Source organism: Heteronotia binoei, chromosome 8 (assembly GCF_032191835.1).
Source record: "Heteronotia binoei isolate CCM8104 ecotype False Entrance Well chromosome 8, APGP_CSIRO_Hbin_v1, whole genome shotgun sequence".
Taxonomy (NCBI): Eukaryota; Metazoa; Chordata; class Lepidosauria; order Squamata; family Gekkonidae; genus Heteronotia; species Heteronotia binoei.
The window spans coordinates 127496011-127511131 of record NC_083230.1 but is presented as its reverse complement, the minus strand read 5'-3'; the positions used below and the strand labels follow the sequence as shown (position 1 = coordinate 127511131).

Genomic DNA, 15121 nt, shown 5'->3' with positions numbered 1-15121 from the left:
TCACGCGGGAGTTCTGGTGGCCTCGCGTCCATGCTGACGTGACCCGCTATGTCGGTTCCTGTGAGGTCTGCCGGCAGGCCAAGGATGTACCGTCCGAGCCCCCAGGGCTTTTGCATACCCTACCCACGCCTGCAGGACCCTGGGACACCGTCTGCAGGACCCTGGGACACCGAGCTCCCCAGGTCCAAGGGGCACACCTGCATCCTGGTGATGGTGGACCTCTTCACCAAGATGGCTCGCTTTGTTCCATGTCCCAAGCCGCCCACGGCTCCTGAAGCAGCCCAGCTCTACCTCCAGCACGTCTTTCGCCTGCACGGGCTCCCGGCACACTTGATCTCAGACCAAGGCCCCCAGTTCACCTCCCGATTCTGGCAAGCCCTTCACTCCAGCTTAGGCACCCAGGTGCATTTGTCCTCAGCGTACCATCTCCAAACGGATGGGAAGATCGAACGCCCCAACGCCACGCTGGAACAATACCTGCGTTATCAAATATTTCAGGTTTTCACGGCCGGTAACATCATGAGGGTTTGTAGAATCTTTCGGGATCAAGTGCCGTGTTCTACTGGAGAAAGTTTTCCTTCCAGACGTTTCGTTCTCAGCTGCGGAGAACATCCTGCAACGCCACTGAGGATGTTCTCCGCAGCTGAGAACGAAACGTCTGGAAGGAAAACTTTCTCCAGTAGAACACGGCACTCGATCCCGAAAGATTCTACAAACCCTAATACCTGCGTTGTTACATCAGCGACCAGCAGGATGATTGGGCCGCCTTGCTACCCCTGGCCGAGTTTGCCCACAACAACGCCGTACATGCGTCCACGCAACAGACCCCATTTACTGCCACCTATGGGTACCACCCTCGCTTCTTCCCAGCAGTCCTGCCCCCCACAGCAGTCCCTGCCGCTGATGTGCACCTGCAGGAACCCCAGGCTCTCTAGGACTTGCTCCGAGAGCAACTCCAACAGGCTAAAGAGGCCTGCAAGACAGCCGCCGACCGAAAGTGACAGGTGGGGCCCCCACTGAAGCCCGGGAACCACGTCTGGCTCTCCACCCGTTACCTGCGTCGGCCTGGCCGGTCTTGAAAGCTGGATCCTCGCTTCGCGGGGCCTTACCTGATCACAGACCAAACCAACCCCGTTGCTTTCCGGCTACAGCTGCCGGCCACCATCTGCATCCACCTGGTCTTCCACCAGACCCTCCTTGTTCCTGCTACACCACTGGATCCCATCCGACCACCACCTCCAGCGCCGCCTTCTCCTGTCCTGGTCGATGACGAGGAGGAATAGGAGGTCCACCAGCTCCTGGACTCCTGAATCCACCGCGGGGACCTCCAGTACCTCGTGGACTGGGAAGGCTATGGCCCCGAGGACCATTCGTAGGAACCCATGGACAACCTACACGCCCCTGACCTCGTGCAGCAGTTCCACACAGCCTACCCTGACCGGCCTGGCCCGTCTGGGGGGGGGGGGGATAGTGTCATGAGCCCTGACGAGGAGGAGCTGGAAGGGTTAACAGACCTGGAAGAGTTGCCAGCCAGTTCCTCAGCTGAACAAACAGCAGCTGGCCCAGCAATCAATCTCCAGGCACCAGTGTCAGCTCTTGACGATCAATCTCCTCCAAGCTCTCCCCCTCCCATCTCAAGAGTTCAAAGAAGGCTTCGGAAAGAACTTTCAGAGCAAAGACATGAAGTGCACCAGTGCTTCAGATCTCTCAGCCCTGAGTTCTAGCAGTCACTGCCACCCAGGGAGTAGGCGGATTGAGACTTCCATATAGCTCCCACCCAGGACCTGGTAACCTTGTGGAAGAAACAAGTCTATTCTCTGGCTTGCATCCATGCTCATTCCTGATCCTGAACTGCATGATTTCCTTGGCACCCTGACCTTTTTGGCTTTTGGACATTGACTTCTGATTCCGGTTTGTGATTCTGCATTGGTGACTTGGCTCCTGCTTGACTTCCTGGACTCTGACCTTGGACTGGCTTTGGACTCCTGCCTGCCTGCCTGCACCCTGAGAATGTGACACCATGTTGGATCAGGCCAGTGGCCCCTCCAGTCCAACACTCGTCACATAAGAACATGAGAGAATCCATGTTGGATCAGACCAATGGCCCATCCAGCCCAACACTCTGTGTCACTTAAGAGCATAAGAGAAGCCATGTTGGATCAGACCAATGGCTTATCCAGTCCAACACTCTGTGTCACTTAAGAGCTTAAGAGAAGCCATGATGGATCAGACCAATGGCCTATCCAGTCCAACACTCTGTGTCACAGAAGAACATAAGAGAAGCCATGATGGATCAGGCTAATGGCCCATCCAGTCCAACACTCTGTGTCACTTAAGAGCATAAGAGAAGCCATGTTGGATCAGGCTAATGGCCCATCCAGTCCAACACTCTGTGTCACTTAAGAGCATAAGAGAAGCCATGTTGGATCAGGCCAATGGCCTATCCAGTCCAACACTCTGTGTCACATAAGAGAAGCCATGTTAGATCAGGCCAATGGCCCATCCATTCTAACACTCTGTGTCACTTAAGAGCATAAGAGAAGCCATGTTGGATCAGGCCAATGGCCCATCCTGTCCAACTCTCTGTGCCACTTAAGAGCATAAGAGAAACCATGTTGGATCAGGCCAATGGCCCATCCAGTCCAACACTCTGTGTCACTTAAGAGCATAAGAGAAGCCATGTTGCATCAGGCCAATGGCCCATCCAGCCCAACACTCTGTGGCACTTAGGAGCATAAGAGAAGCCATGTTGGATCAGGCCAATGGCCCATCCAGTCCAATACTCTGTGTCACATAAGAGAAGCCATGTTGGATCAGGCCAGTCGCCCCTCCAGTCCAACACTCTGTGTCACATAAGAGCATAAGAGAAGCCATGTTGGATCAGGCCAATGGCCCATCCAGTCCAACACTCTGTGTCACTTAAGAGCATAAGAGAAGCCATGATGGATCAGGCCAGTGGCCCATCCAGTCTGTGGAGAAACGCCATCTTAGTTAATGGTGGTGCTTGGTTGGGAGGAACATGAAACTGCTAGGCAGGCTTTGGGGCCTAGCCTTCCCTTCACTCCCCGCTCCCTTCCGGAGTTAAACCATCAACTCTAGGGGGAAAGCCTCCTAGAGGGGCAGGAAGTTCTTTTGTTTTATTGGAGTGAGGTGGGAAAAGTTCAGTTCTCATCTGGCCCTCAAGGAGAGAGGTTGTCAGTCTGTGGGCTCCTGACTGTGGGAGAGGCCTACTCAAGAGGAAGAGGACCCCAGGCAGTCAGACCGAGTAAGTCATCCACAAGGCAAGGCAAGTTTAGACCAGGGACAGGAGGATGCATTCAAATCCACCTTTTATTTGTCATTCTGGTTGCTGCTCGGGTGCTGTGCTAAACTTTTACATGCAACTGCTTTTGTTTTCTTTTTCTTTTCTTTTTATCTTCTAATTAAATATTTTTACTGTTTTGAATGCTGGCAGTCAAACTTTGTACCACATAGATCCCCAACCGCTTTAGACCACACTTTATGAAGGGGTCCCCTGGGAAAGGGGGAAGGCCTGTGGTTGGATAAGGTGCCAATCCTCCAGGGGTTCCCTGAAGAAGTGCTGTGGTCTCTGTGATACCCAAGTACAGGGTGGCAGAGGACCTTGAGCCCTGGCCTCAGAGCTGGAGAGGGGGATTGGGAGTCCTGTTCCTCTCAATCCGAACCCCTAGACTGAGCAGGTGGTGGCAGCGAGCCCAAGTGGCCGGAGGAGAAATAGCTCCCTCCAAAAAGGGGAACGGGGTCTGGCAGGCAAACCAGGGCCATTCTGTCACATTTGGCGGCAGCGGTGGGATAAGAACAAACAGAGAACTTGATTGGCCAGGCATTTTTGTTTTTGATACGTGCAAGCACCCAGAGGAAGCAACCGAGGTTTTGTTTTATTTTCGGGTCAATTGGAGTAGGGAAAGTTTAGTTTAGTTAGGATGGAGCGTGCCAAGAGACGGGATGACAAAGCCACAGCTCCAGGAAGAGTGTGCAAAGCAAAATCTGGAGTGTGACAACATGACGGTAGCAGATATGCAAGACCTCCTGTTGGAGCATAATCAGCGTGCAGGGGCACCTGCAGAAGTGCACCCCATCCAGTCAGAAGTAACCTTACGGCTACAAGTGGAACTGGAGAGAATGCATATTGAGGCGGACCGAGACCGCAGATGGGAGGAAAGAGAGAGGGATGAAAGACAAGCTGAGATCCGCAGACGGGAGCAGGAAGAGCAACGTCACCATGAGCTTGAGGTGCTACGTCTGAAAGCTGAACAAAGCAAAAAGATCAAAGTCACCCCCAAAGACTTTGCAGTGTACAAAGAGGGAGAAGACCCCTCCATATACCTCTCCAACTTTGAGAAGGCAGCCAAACAGTGGGGAATTGCAGAGGAAGACTATATGTCTTACCTCTGTAGCATCCTGACTGGAGAACTTGCAGCCATTTATCACAGCATGCCTATGGAGGATGGGGGGATAACTTTTGCAACCTATAAAGCCACTGTCTTTAAAAGGTTTAAACTGGAGGCAGACCACTTCCGAAAGCAGTTCAGGGGTTTAGCCCCACCAGAATGTAAATCCTATGCTGAATTTGGGGTAAAGCTAGGTGATCTTGGGAAGAGATGGGCAGAGGAAGAAAAAGCCCAGGATTTTAAGGCTTTGTTTCAGTTGTTGATTTTAGACCAGTTCTACTTCAGACTTCCCAAAGAGTTGAAATGCCTGGTAAAAGATAGGAAACCTAAAACCATTACAGAGGCCTCAGAACTGGCGGACGAGCTGGTGCTGAACAGAGAGGGGTTGAATTGGATCCCTTCCCAGTTGGGAAGGGGACAAAAGGGGTCCCTAAGGGGTGGGAAGGAACACCCGTCACCCAAAAGGGAAGGGAAACCTGCCCCAGGAAGAGGGTAGGAAATCCCCTGATTTGACTAATCAGGATCGGCCCCAGATTCGAACGTGCTACAACTGTGGGAAGGCTGGACACCTAAGGTCAGCCTGCCCAGAGCTGCAAGCTGAAACCCCCAAACCCACAACAAAAGCACCAGTCACTCCAAAGGTGAAGGAGGAGTATGTGGCCGTGGTAAGCCATGAATGTCTTTTCACCAGAATGGAGCCTGCGGAGGCCTGGAGTGATTTTGTTGAACCAGTAAGGCTTAAAGACCGGTTGGTTTTGGGATATGCTGACACTGGCTCTTCAGTCACCCTTGTGAGGGCAAATCTGGTGTCAGAAGCTGACACTGTCCCTGATATGGCATTCAGAATCAAGGGGGTTCTGGGACCACCCGCCACGATTCCTGTGGCCCAGATGCCAGTGGAATGGCGAGGATCAGCAGGTTTTATGGAGGTTGGGGTAATGAAGGAACAGACTGTTCCAGTGTTATTGGGCTGGGATTTGTTGGTTGGCCAGTACACTATCAATGCTGTAACCCGCAGCCAAACCCTCAGAGGAAAGTGGGAGGAGGAAGGCAACTTTAGGGAAGCCACCTCACCACCAACCAGGGAGGGGGAAATAGCCCAGGTTACTGAGGACGAAGAGAGGTCAGTCACCCAGGAGGGAGAGGACTAGCCTGTCCCAAGCCCTAAAGGAGGGTGTGCCCAATGGGAAGAGGGGTGCCAATTCACCCAAGGGCAGCAGAATGCTGTGGAGCCTTCCAGGCAGGAAGGAGTTCAGTTGGTTGACAGTGAAAAACCAACTGAGGGGGCGGAGAACCCAAACCAAACTTTGGCTGAGTGTTCCGGGAATAGTGGAACTATGGGTGGCTTGGAGGAGCTGAGGGCAGAAAGTCTGGGGGAACCAGAAACGTTCCTTTCAGAGATCCAAAGTGACCCTAGTCTGGAACCGCTGCATAAGGTAGCAAGGGACCAGAAAATGGAGTTCTCAGAAGATCTGACTGAACAAGTGGTATGGAAGCAGGGTCGCTTCCATGTTGGATCAGGCCCGTGGCCCCTCAAAGTCCAACACTCTGTGTCACTTAAGAGCATAAGAGAAGCCATGATGGATCAGGCCAGTGGTCCATCCAGTCTGTGGAGAAACGCCATCTTAGTTAATGGTGGTGCTTGGTTGGGAGGGAACATGAAACTGCTAGGCAGGCTTTCGGGCCTAGTCTTCCCTTCACTCCCCCCTCCCTTCCGGAGTTAAACCATCAACTCTAGGGGGAAAGCCTCCTTGAGGGGCAGGAAGTTCTTTTGTTTTATTGGAGTGAGGCGGGAAAAGTTCAGTTCTCAGCTGGCCCTCAAGGAGAGAGGTTGTCAGTCTGTGGGCTCCTGACTGTGGGAGAGGCCTACTCAAGAGGAAGAGGACCCCAGGCATAAGAGATGGATAAGAGGATAAGAGAAGCCATGTTGGATCAGGCCAGTGGTCCATCCAATCCAACACTCTGTGTCACATAAGAGGATAAGAGAAGCCATGTTGCATCAGGCCAATGGCCCATCCAGTCCAACACTCTGTGTCACATAAGAACATAAGAGAAGCCATGTTGGATCAGGCCAGTGGTCCATCCAATCTGTGACGGAACTGGCCCGATTCTGACTTCAGACCCGGTCCCGTCAGCTCCCTATTGAGTCGCCAACTCCTGGAGGGAGCTATTCCTCCTCCTGCCCCTTGGGCGCGCTGCCACCACCTGCTCCCGGGGTTCAGATTGAGAGGAACAGGACTCCCAATCCCCCTCTCCAGCTGTGAGGCTAGACCTCCAGGTCCTCTGCCACCCTGCACTTGGGTTTCACAGAGACCTCAGCACTTCTTTGGGGCACCCCTGGAGGATTGGCACCTTCTCCAACTGCATGCCTTCCCCCCCTTCACCTGGGGTCCCCTTCTCAACACAGCGTGGTCTAAAGCGGTCTGGGGATCTAGGTGGTACAGAGATTGATTGCCAGCATTTAAACAGTAAAAATATATTTATTTAAAAAGAGAAAAAGATAGGAAAAGGAAAACAAACCAAAAACAGTTGCCTTTAAAAAGTTAACACAGCCTAGTACAGCACAACACAGCTCAGCAAACAGCATAACAAAATAAAGGTGGTTTTTAAACGCATCGTATTGTCCCTGGTCTATACTTGATCTGCCTAAGAGAATGACTTACTTTGTCTTACTGCCTGGAGCCTCCCAGGCAGGAGCCCACAGGCAAGCAGCCTCCCTTCCCGAGCGCCTGCTGCAAACTGAGAAAACTCTTCCTGCCTAGCACATGGCAAGAACAACAGCCCTTCCTGCCTCTCTAGGAGACTTTCCCCCTAGCGTTGTTGGTTTGGCTCTGGAAGGGAGGGGGGGAGTGAGGGGAAGGCTACAAAGCCTGCTGAATGGATTTACTGATCCCCGCCTTTTTGGATGAAGCACCAACACTCTCAGATGGCGTTTCTCCACACTTCCCCCTCCTTAAATTCTGAGCCGGAGGGGTTGCCTCCTACAGAGGTAACCCCGTAGCAGAATCCAAACAAACAAGGAGAAACCCATTAACCAAAATATTATACAAACATTCAGGTATTTCTCCAATAATACACAAAGTCCAGCATCGTAGGTGCCCATGTCCTTTCTGGACAAAACGTTGCATGGCTGCATGCAGCAGGAATGTCCAGTCTTTAAGATGTACTCCTCCATCTCCCAGGACCACCTCTGGAGTTTGGTGCTCTCCCTTCGTTGCTGCTGTTGCTGGGGTGAGTGGTCCATCAAAGGAGGAAATCCCTGGCCCCACATATGGGGTTGGAAACTGCCCAGTTCCCACACAGTTGCCCCTTCTTTATCCCTCATTGGTGGAATGTTCCCTCTGTCCACTCTGACCTCCCAGAAAACTACCTCTGGTGCTCCAAACAATTGCTGTCCCAGCTTCTTTTTGTCTCCTTCCTTCCTACCTATATGCACCACCATGGACCTCGCAGAGAATGGCTGTGGTATCTTCACCTGCACCACTTGAACTGCCTTTCCCATTTTCTCCATAGCCCCCACACAGGTAGCATCGTCTAGATCATCCACAATCATATGGGGTCCCCCCCATTCCACTTTCCGTTCACCAGTATGAAGTGGCAGGGAAAGCATCACCCTCTCCCCTGTCTCAACTTCTGAGAACTCCACTTTCTGGTCCCTTGCCAACTCACGCGGTGGATCCAGCCTAGGGTCACTTTGAACCTCAGACAGGAACATTTCTGGCTCCCCCAGACTTCCTATCATCTGTTCCTTCAAGCCACCCCTAGTCCCACTGTTTCCAGAACACCCAGCCAAAGTTTGATCTGGGTTCTCCGCCCCCTCAGTTGGTTTTTCAGTGTCAGCCAACTGAGCTCCTTCCTTCCTGGAAGGCTCCACAGCAACCTGCTGCCCTTGCGGAAATTGGCACCCCTCTTCCCATTGGGCACACCCTCCTGCAGGGCTTGAGACAGGCTGGTCCTCCCCCTCCCTGGTTGGTGGTGAGGTGGCTTCCCTAAAGTTGCCTTCCTCCCCCCACCTTCCCCTGAGGGTTTGGCTTGGGTTCTCAGTCCCCTCGGTTGGTTTTTCAGCACTACCAAACTGACCCCCTTCTTGCCTGGAAGGTCCCACAGCTTCCCAGGATTCCTGTCTGCCCTGCTTCAAGACGACCTGTTTTGAGAGCGTCTCGGACGATCCCACTTCCTGATCCACAGCTACTTGGTGAACTAGTTCCAACCTAAGGCCGCTCCGGACCCCCTTCTGGAACCACTCCCGTCCCCCCAAGCCTTCAGCTATGTGCTCCTCTGAGCCCACATTAGCCTTGCTGCTCTCAGAACCTCCTGTGAAATCTCCACTCTCCACCTTGGTCTCTTCAGCATGCACATCCTTTATGCTAGACAGGTTCCTTTCCTTGCTAGGAACATCGACAGCCTCTTGCTGCACTTGGGGAAAGCTACACCCCTCTTCCCCTTGGGAACACCCTACTCCAGGGCTTGAGATAGGCTGGCCCTCCCCCTCCTGGGTGACTGCCCTCTCTTCGTCCTCAGTAACCTGGGCTACCTCCCCCTCCCTGGTTGGTGGTGAGGTGGCTTCCCTAAAGTTGCCTTCCTCCTCCCACTTTCCTCTGAGGGTTTGGCTGTGGGTTACAGCATTGATAGAGTACTGGCCAACCAACAAATCCCGGCCCAATAACACTGGAACTGTTTGTTCCTTCATTACCCCACATTCAGCATAGGATTTACCTTCTTGTGGAGCCAAACCCCTGAACTGCTTTCGGGAGTGGTCTGGCCCCAGTTTAAACCTTTTAAATACAGTGGCTTTATAGGCCGCAAAAGTTATCCCCCCATCTTCCATAGGCATGCTGTGATAGATGGCTGAAAGCTCTCCAGTCAGGTTGCTACAGAGGTAAGACATATAGTCCTCCTCTGCAATCCCCCACTGTTTGGCTGCCCTCTCAAAGTTGGAGAGGTATATGGAGGGGTCTTCTCCCTCTTGGTACACTGCAAAGTCCTTGGGGGTGACTTGGATCTCTTTGCTTAGTTCAGCTTCCATACGTAGCACCTCAAGCTCATGGCGACGTTGCTCTTCCCGCTCCCGTCGGTGGATCTCAGCTCTCTCTCTTTCCTCCTGTCTGCGGAGCTCAGCTTGTCTCAGCTCCCTCTCTGCTTGTCTCAGCTCCCTCTCTCTTTGTCTTTCCTCTCTCTCTCGTTCCTCCTGTCTGCGCTCTTGGTACGCCTTGGTACGTATTCTTGCCAGTTCCAACCGTAGCCGCAAGAGTTCTTCTGAATGGGTGGGGAACACTTTTGCAAGTGCCCCTGCATGCTGATGATACTCCAACAGGAGGTCTTGCATATCTACTACAGTCATGTTGTCACACTCCAGCTTGTGCTTTGCACACTCTTCCTGGAGCTGTGGCTTTGTCATCTCCAGGATTTCCAGCCTCTTAGCACGCTCCATCCTAACTAACTAAACTTTCCCTACTCCAGTTGACCCGAAAATAAAACAAAACCTCTGTTGCTTTCTCTGGGTGCTTGCACGTATCAAAAAACAAAAATGCTTGGCCAATCAAGTTCTCTGTTTGTTCTTATCCCACCGCTGCCGCCAAGTGTGGCGGAACCGGCCCGATTGTGCCTTCAGACCCGGTCCCGTCTGCTCCCTATTGAGTCGCCAACTCCTGGAGGGAGCTATTTCTCCTCCTGCCCCTTGGGCGCGCTGCCACCACCTGCTCAGTCCCGGGGTTCAGATTGAGAGGAACAGGACTCCCAATCCCCCTCTCCAGCTGTGAGGCCAGGCCTCAAGGTCCTCTGCCACCCTGCACTTGGGTTTCACAGAGACCTCAGCGCTTCTTTGGGGCACCCCTGGAGGATTGGCACCTTATCCAACTGCATGCCTTCCCCCTTCCCCGGGGCCCCCTTCTCAAAAACAGCGTGGTCTAAAGCGGTCTGGGGATCTAGGTGGTACAGAGATTGATTGCCAGCATTTAAACAGTAAAAATATATTTATTTAAAAAGAGAAAAAGATAGGAAAAGGAAAACAAACCAAAAACAGTTGCCTTTAAAAAGTTAACACAGCCTAGTACAGCACAACACAGCTCAGCAAACAGCATAACAAAATAAAGGTGGTTTTTAAACGCATCGTATTGTCCCTGGTCTATACTTGATCTGCCTAAGAGAATGACTTACTTTGTCTTACTGCCTGGAGCCTCCCAGGCAGGAGCCCACAGGCAAGCAGCCTCCCTTCCCGAGCGCCTGCTGCAAACTGAGAAAACTCTTCCTGCCTAGCACATGGCAAGAACAATAGCCCTTCCTGCCTCTCTAGGAGACTTTCCCCCTAGCGTTGTTGGTTTGGCTCTGGAAGGGAGGGGGGGAGTGAGGGGAAGGCTACAAAGCCTGCTGAATGGATTTACTGATCCCCGCCTTTTTGGATGAAGCACCAACACTCTCAGATGGCGTTTCTCCACACAATCCAACACTCTGTGTCACATAAGAGGATAAGAGAAGCCATGTTGCATCAGGCCAATGGCCTATCCAGTCCAACACTCTGTGTCACATAAGAACATAAGAGAAGCCATGATGGATCAGGCCAATGGCCCGTCCAATCCAACATTCTGTGTCACACGGTGGCCAAAAAACACAAGTGCCATCAGGTGGTCCACCAGTGGCGCTAGAAGTCCTCCCACTGTTGCCTCCCCAGTACCAATAATACAGAGCATCACTTGCCCCAGACAGAGAATTCCAACAATTTTTGTTGTTCAATCACACAGTCGAGTCCGATTCTTTGCAACCCCATGGACCAAGTCACGCCAGGCCCTCCTGTCTTCCACCATTCTCCAAAGTCTGCTCAAATTTGTGTTTTTTACATCAGTAATGCTGTCCAGCCATCTCACCTTTTCCGTCCCCTTCTTCTTCTGTCTTTCCCAGCATCAGGGTCTTCTCCAGTGAGTGCTCCCTTCTCATCTGGGGGCCAAAGGATCTGAGCTTCAGCTTCAGCATCTGACCTTCCAGGAAACAGTCTGGGTTGATTTCCCTTAGGACTGACTGATTGGATCTTCTTGCAGTCCAAGAAGTTTGCTCAAATTCGTGTTAGTGACATCAGGAACGCTGTCCAGCCATCTCATCTTTTGCCGTCCCCTTCTTCTTTTGCCTCCTGTCTTTCCCAGCATCAGGGTCTTCTCCAGGGAGTGCTCCCTTCTCATTTAGTGGCCAAAGTATTTGAGCTTCAGCTTCAGCATCTGACCTTCCAGGGAACAGTCTGAGTTGATTTCCCTTAGGACTGACCGATTCCATCTTCTTGCAGTCCAAGTCTTGCCGTTCCAGCAATAAGCGGTAGCTAAGAGCCACTGATGGACCTCTGCTCCGTATGCTTATCCATTCCCCTCTTGCAGCCGCCTCCAGTCCCTAAACTCCGCCCTCTCCAGTTGCTGCCCCTCAGTCTCCCGGAATTTCCCGAACTGCAGTTGGCAACCGTAATTGCTTTGTGAGCGGTGCCTCTGGGACCCAGCAGACGCCTCCGAGGCGCGACGCGGCCCCTTTAAGAGCCCGGGGCGGCGGCGGGGGGGTTGGAAGGTCTCGCGCCCTTAACAGGTGTCCGCGGCTCCAAAAGGATACTCGACGTTCCAAAAAGGCGGGGCCGAAAGGCGAGCGAAGGGGAAGGCGGCCAATCCGCAGGGAGGTGCGGGCGAGGCGGGCCAATGAGCGGGCGGGAAGGCGAGAAGGGGCGGGCGCAGGTCTCAGGGTCGTTCTCCGGCCGGGCGAGCGGCTCGCGGTGCGGCGTCGGGCCGGCCATGGCGAAGCGGCTGGCGGGGGGCTCGGGGGCTGCTCCCCCGGCGGAGGACTTCTCCTTCGTCAGCCCCCTGGTCAAGTACCTGCTCTTCTTCTTCAACATGATCTTCTGGGTGAGCCGGGCCGGATTGCACTCGCGTGTCTTTGGCACGACGTGTGAACGGGACGCGTGCGCATGCGTGTCGGGTCACCGCGGGGGGTAGCTTTTCTGCCCTTGAGCGGGCGCGGCCGGGGGTCGGGACCTGCAGCGGCTCTCCGCCTTGCTTGCCGCAAGCAAGCGCGCGTCTCGTGGGAATGCATTTCCTTGACGCGCGGTGCAAATGAAAGGCGGGAGGGGGGCGCTGTCGAGTTGCAGCCGGCTCAGGGCTGCCTGCCGCTCGCGGGGTTTTCAGAGGAAGAGAAGGACAGAGGTGGTTCGCCCTTACCTGCCTCTGCCTAGCAACCCGGGGCTTCCTTGGGATCCCATCCCAAGTCCTAATCAGCTGCCTCCTTGGGATCCATCCCAAGTCCTAACCCCTGCCTAGCTTCCCAGATCTGAAGAGATCAGGCCAGCCTGGGCCGTCCTGGGAACAGAGGGTGGCTTGCCCTTTCCTGCTTCTGCAGAGCAACCCTGGATTTCCTTGGTGGTCTCCCATCCAAGTCCTTACCAGCGCTGGCCCAGCTTAGCTTCCAAGATCTGAGCAGATAGGGCTGGCCTGGGCCGTCCAGGTCAAGGCAAGAGAGAAACAGAGAGTGGTTTGCCCTTGCCTGCCTCTGCGTAGCAACCCCGGGCTTCCCTGGTGGTCTCCCATCCAAACAGTAATGGGGGCCATCCGTGCTTAGCTTCCCACATCCGATGAGATCAGGCCAGCCTGGGCCGTCCGGGTCAAGGCAAGAGATGTTCAGAAGTGGTTTGCCCTTGTCCTGCCTCTGCAGAGCAACCTCGGGCTTCCTTGATGGCGGTCTCCCATCCAAGTCCTAACCAGTCAACCGTGCTTAGCTTCCCAGATCTGAGGAGATCAGGCCAGCCTGGGCCGTCCTGGGAACAGAGGGTGGCTTGCCCTTTCCTGCTTCTGCAGAGCAACCCTGGATTTCCTTGGTGGTCTCCCATCCAAGTCCTTACCAGCGCTGGCCCAGCTTAGCATCCAAGATCTGAGCAGATCGGGCTGGCCTGGGCCGTCCAGGTCAAGGCAAAAGAGAAAAAGAGGTGGTTTGCCCTTGCCTGCCTCAGCGTAGCAACCCCGGACTTCCTTGTGGTCTCCCATCCAAGTCTTTACCAGTGCTGACCCTGCTTGCCTTCCAAGATTGGGCTTGCCTGGGCTGTACAGGTCAAGGGAACGAATCTGAAGGGCGAGGCTTTTTATGGCGAAAAGAAAACCTTGTGCGTGCAATGAAATGTTAAAGGCAACCTCTGGCCGACTGGAAAAGAAGAAAACCATCCTTAATCTCTGGAACTTCCTGCATGAAGGGTTGCCAACTCTTGGTTGGAAAATTCCTGGAGATTTTAAGGATGGGAGATGGGTGTGGGGGATACAATATAATAGGGATGTAATATAATACAACGATGACCACCCACCCTATAAAGCGGCTGTTTGCTGCAGAGGATTCAGAATCTGTGTATTCTGGAGATCTGCTTTCATTGCGGGGAGAGATGAGAAGAAGACTGCAGATTTATATCCCACCCTTCTCTGTGAATCAGAGTCTCAGAGTGGCTTACAGTCTCCCATATCTTCTCCCTCACAACAGACACCCTGTGAGGTGGATGGGCTGAGAGGGCTCTCACAGCAGCTGCCCTTTCAAGGACAACGCCTACAAGAGCTATGGCTGACCCGAGGCCATGCCAGCAGCTGCAAGTGGAGGAGTCGGGAATCAAACCCAGTTCTTCCAGATAAGAGAGCTCTGGTTGACCGAAGGCCATTCCAGCAGCTGCAAGTGGAGGAGTGGGGAATCGAACCCAATTCTTCCAGATAAGAGAACTCTGGCTTACCCAAGGCCATTCCGGCAGCTGCGAGTGGAGGAGTGGGGAATCAAACCCAGTTCTCCCAGATAAGAGAGCTCTGGCTGACCCAAGGCCATTCCAGCAGCTACGAGTGGAGGAGGGAGGAATCAAACCCGGTTCTCCCTATAAGAGAGCTCTGGCTGACCCAAGGCCATTCCAGCAGCTGCAAGTGGAAGAGTGGGGAATCAAACCCGGTTCTCCCAGATAAGAGAGCTCTGGCTGACCCAAGGCCATTCCAGCAGCTGCAAGTGGAAGAGTGGGGAATCAAACCCGGTTCTCTCAGATAAGAGAGCTCTGGCTGACCCAAGGCCATTCCAGCAGCTACAAGTGGAGGAGTGGGGAATCAAACCTGGTTCTCCCAGATAAGAGAGCTCTGGCTGACCCAAGGCCATTCCAGCAGCTGCAAGTAGAAGAGTGGGGAATCAAACCAGGTTCTCCCAGATAAGAGAGTTCTGGCTGACCCAAGAACATTCCAGCAGCTGCAAGTGGAGGAGTGGGGAATCAAACCCGGTTCTCCCAGATAAGAGAGCTCTGGCTGACCCAAGGCCATTCCAGCAGCTACAAGTGGAGGAGTCGGGAATCAAACCCGGTTCTCCCAGATAAGAGAGCTATGACTGACCCAAGGCCATTCCAGCAGCTGCAAGTGGAGGAGTGTGGAATCCAACCCGGTTCTCCCAGATAAGAGAGCTCTGGCTGACTCAAGGCCATTCCAGCAGCTGCAAGTGGAGGAGTGCGGAATCCAACCCGGTTCTCCCAGATAAGAGAGCTCTGGCTGACCCAAGGCCATTCCAGCAGCTACAAGTGGAGGAGTCGGGAATCAAACCCGGTTCTCCCAGATAAGAGAGCTATGACTGACCCAAGGCCATTCCAGCAGCTGCAAGTGGAGGAGTGCGGAATCCAACCCGGTTCTCCCAGATAAGAGAGCTCTGGCTGACCCAAGGCCATTCCAGCAGCTGCAAGTGGAGGAGTGGGGAATCAA

At 53.6% G+C, this 15121-nt stretch overlaps 1 protein-coding gene across 1 annotated transcript in view; it reads left to right on the top strand.

Moving 5' to 3' along the window:
* The first annotated feature begins 12131 nt into the window (after positions 1-12131).
* TSPAN33 (tetraspanin 33) overlaps positions 12132-15121 on the top strand; it is a 28711-nt gene continuing 25721 nt past the window's right edge. The window contains exon 1 of the mRNA XM_060244633.1: positions 12132-12277. Within this exon, the coding sequence (XP_060100616.1) occupies positions 12167-12277 (111 nt within the window). The 5' untranslated portion in view covers positions 12132-12166. The remainder of the gene's footprint in view (positions 12278-15121) is intronic.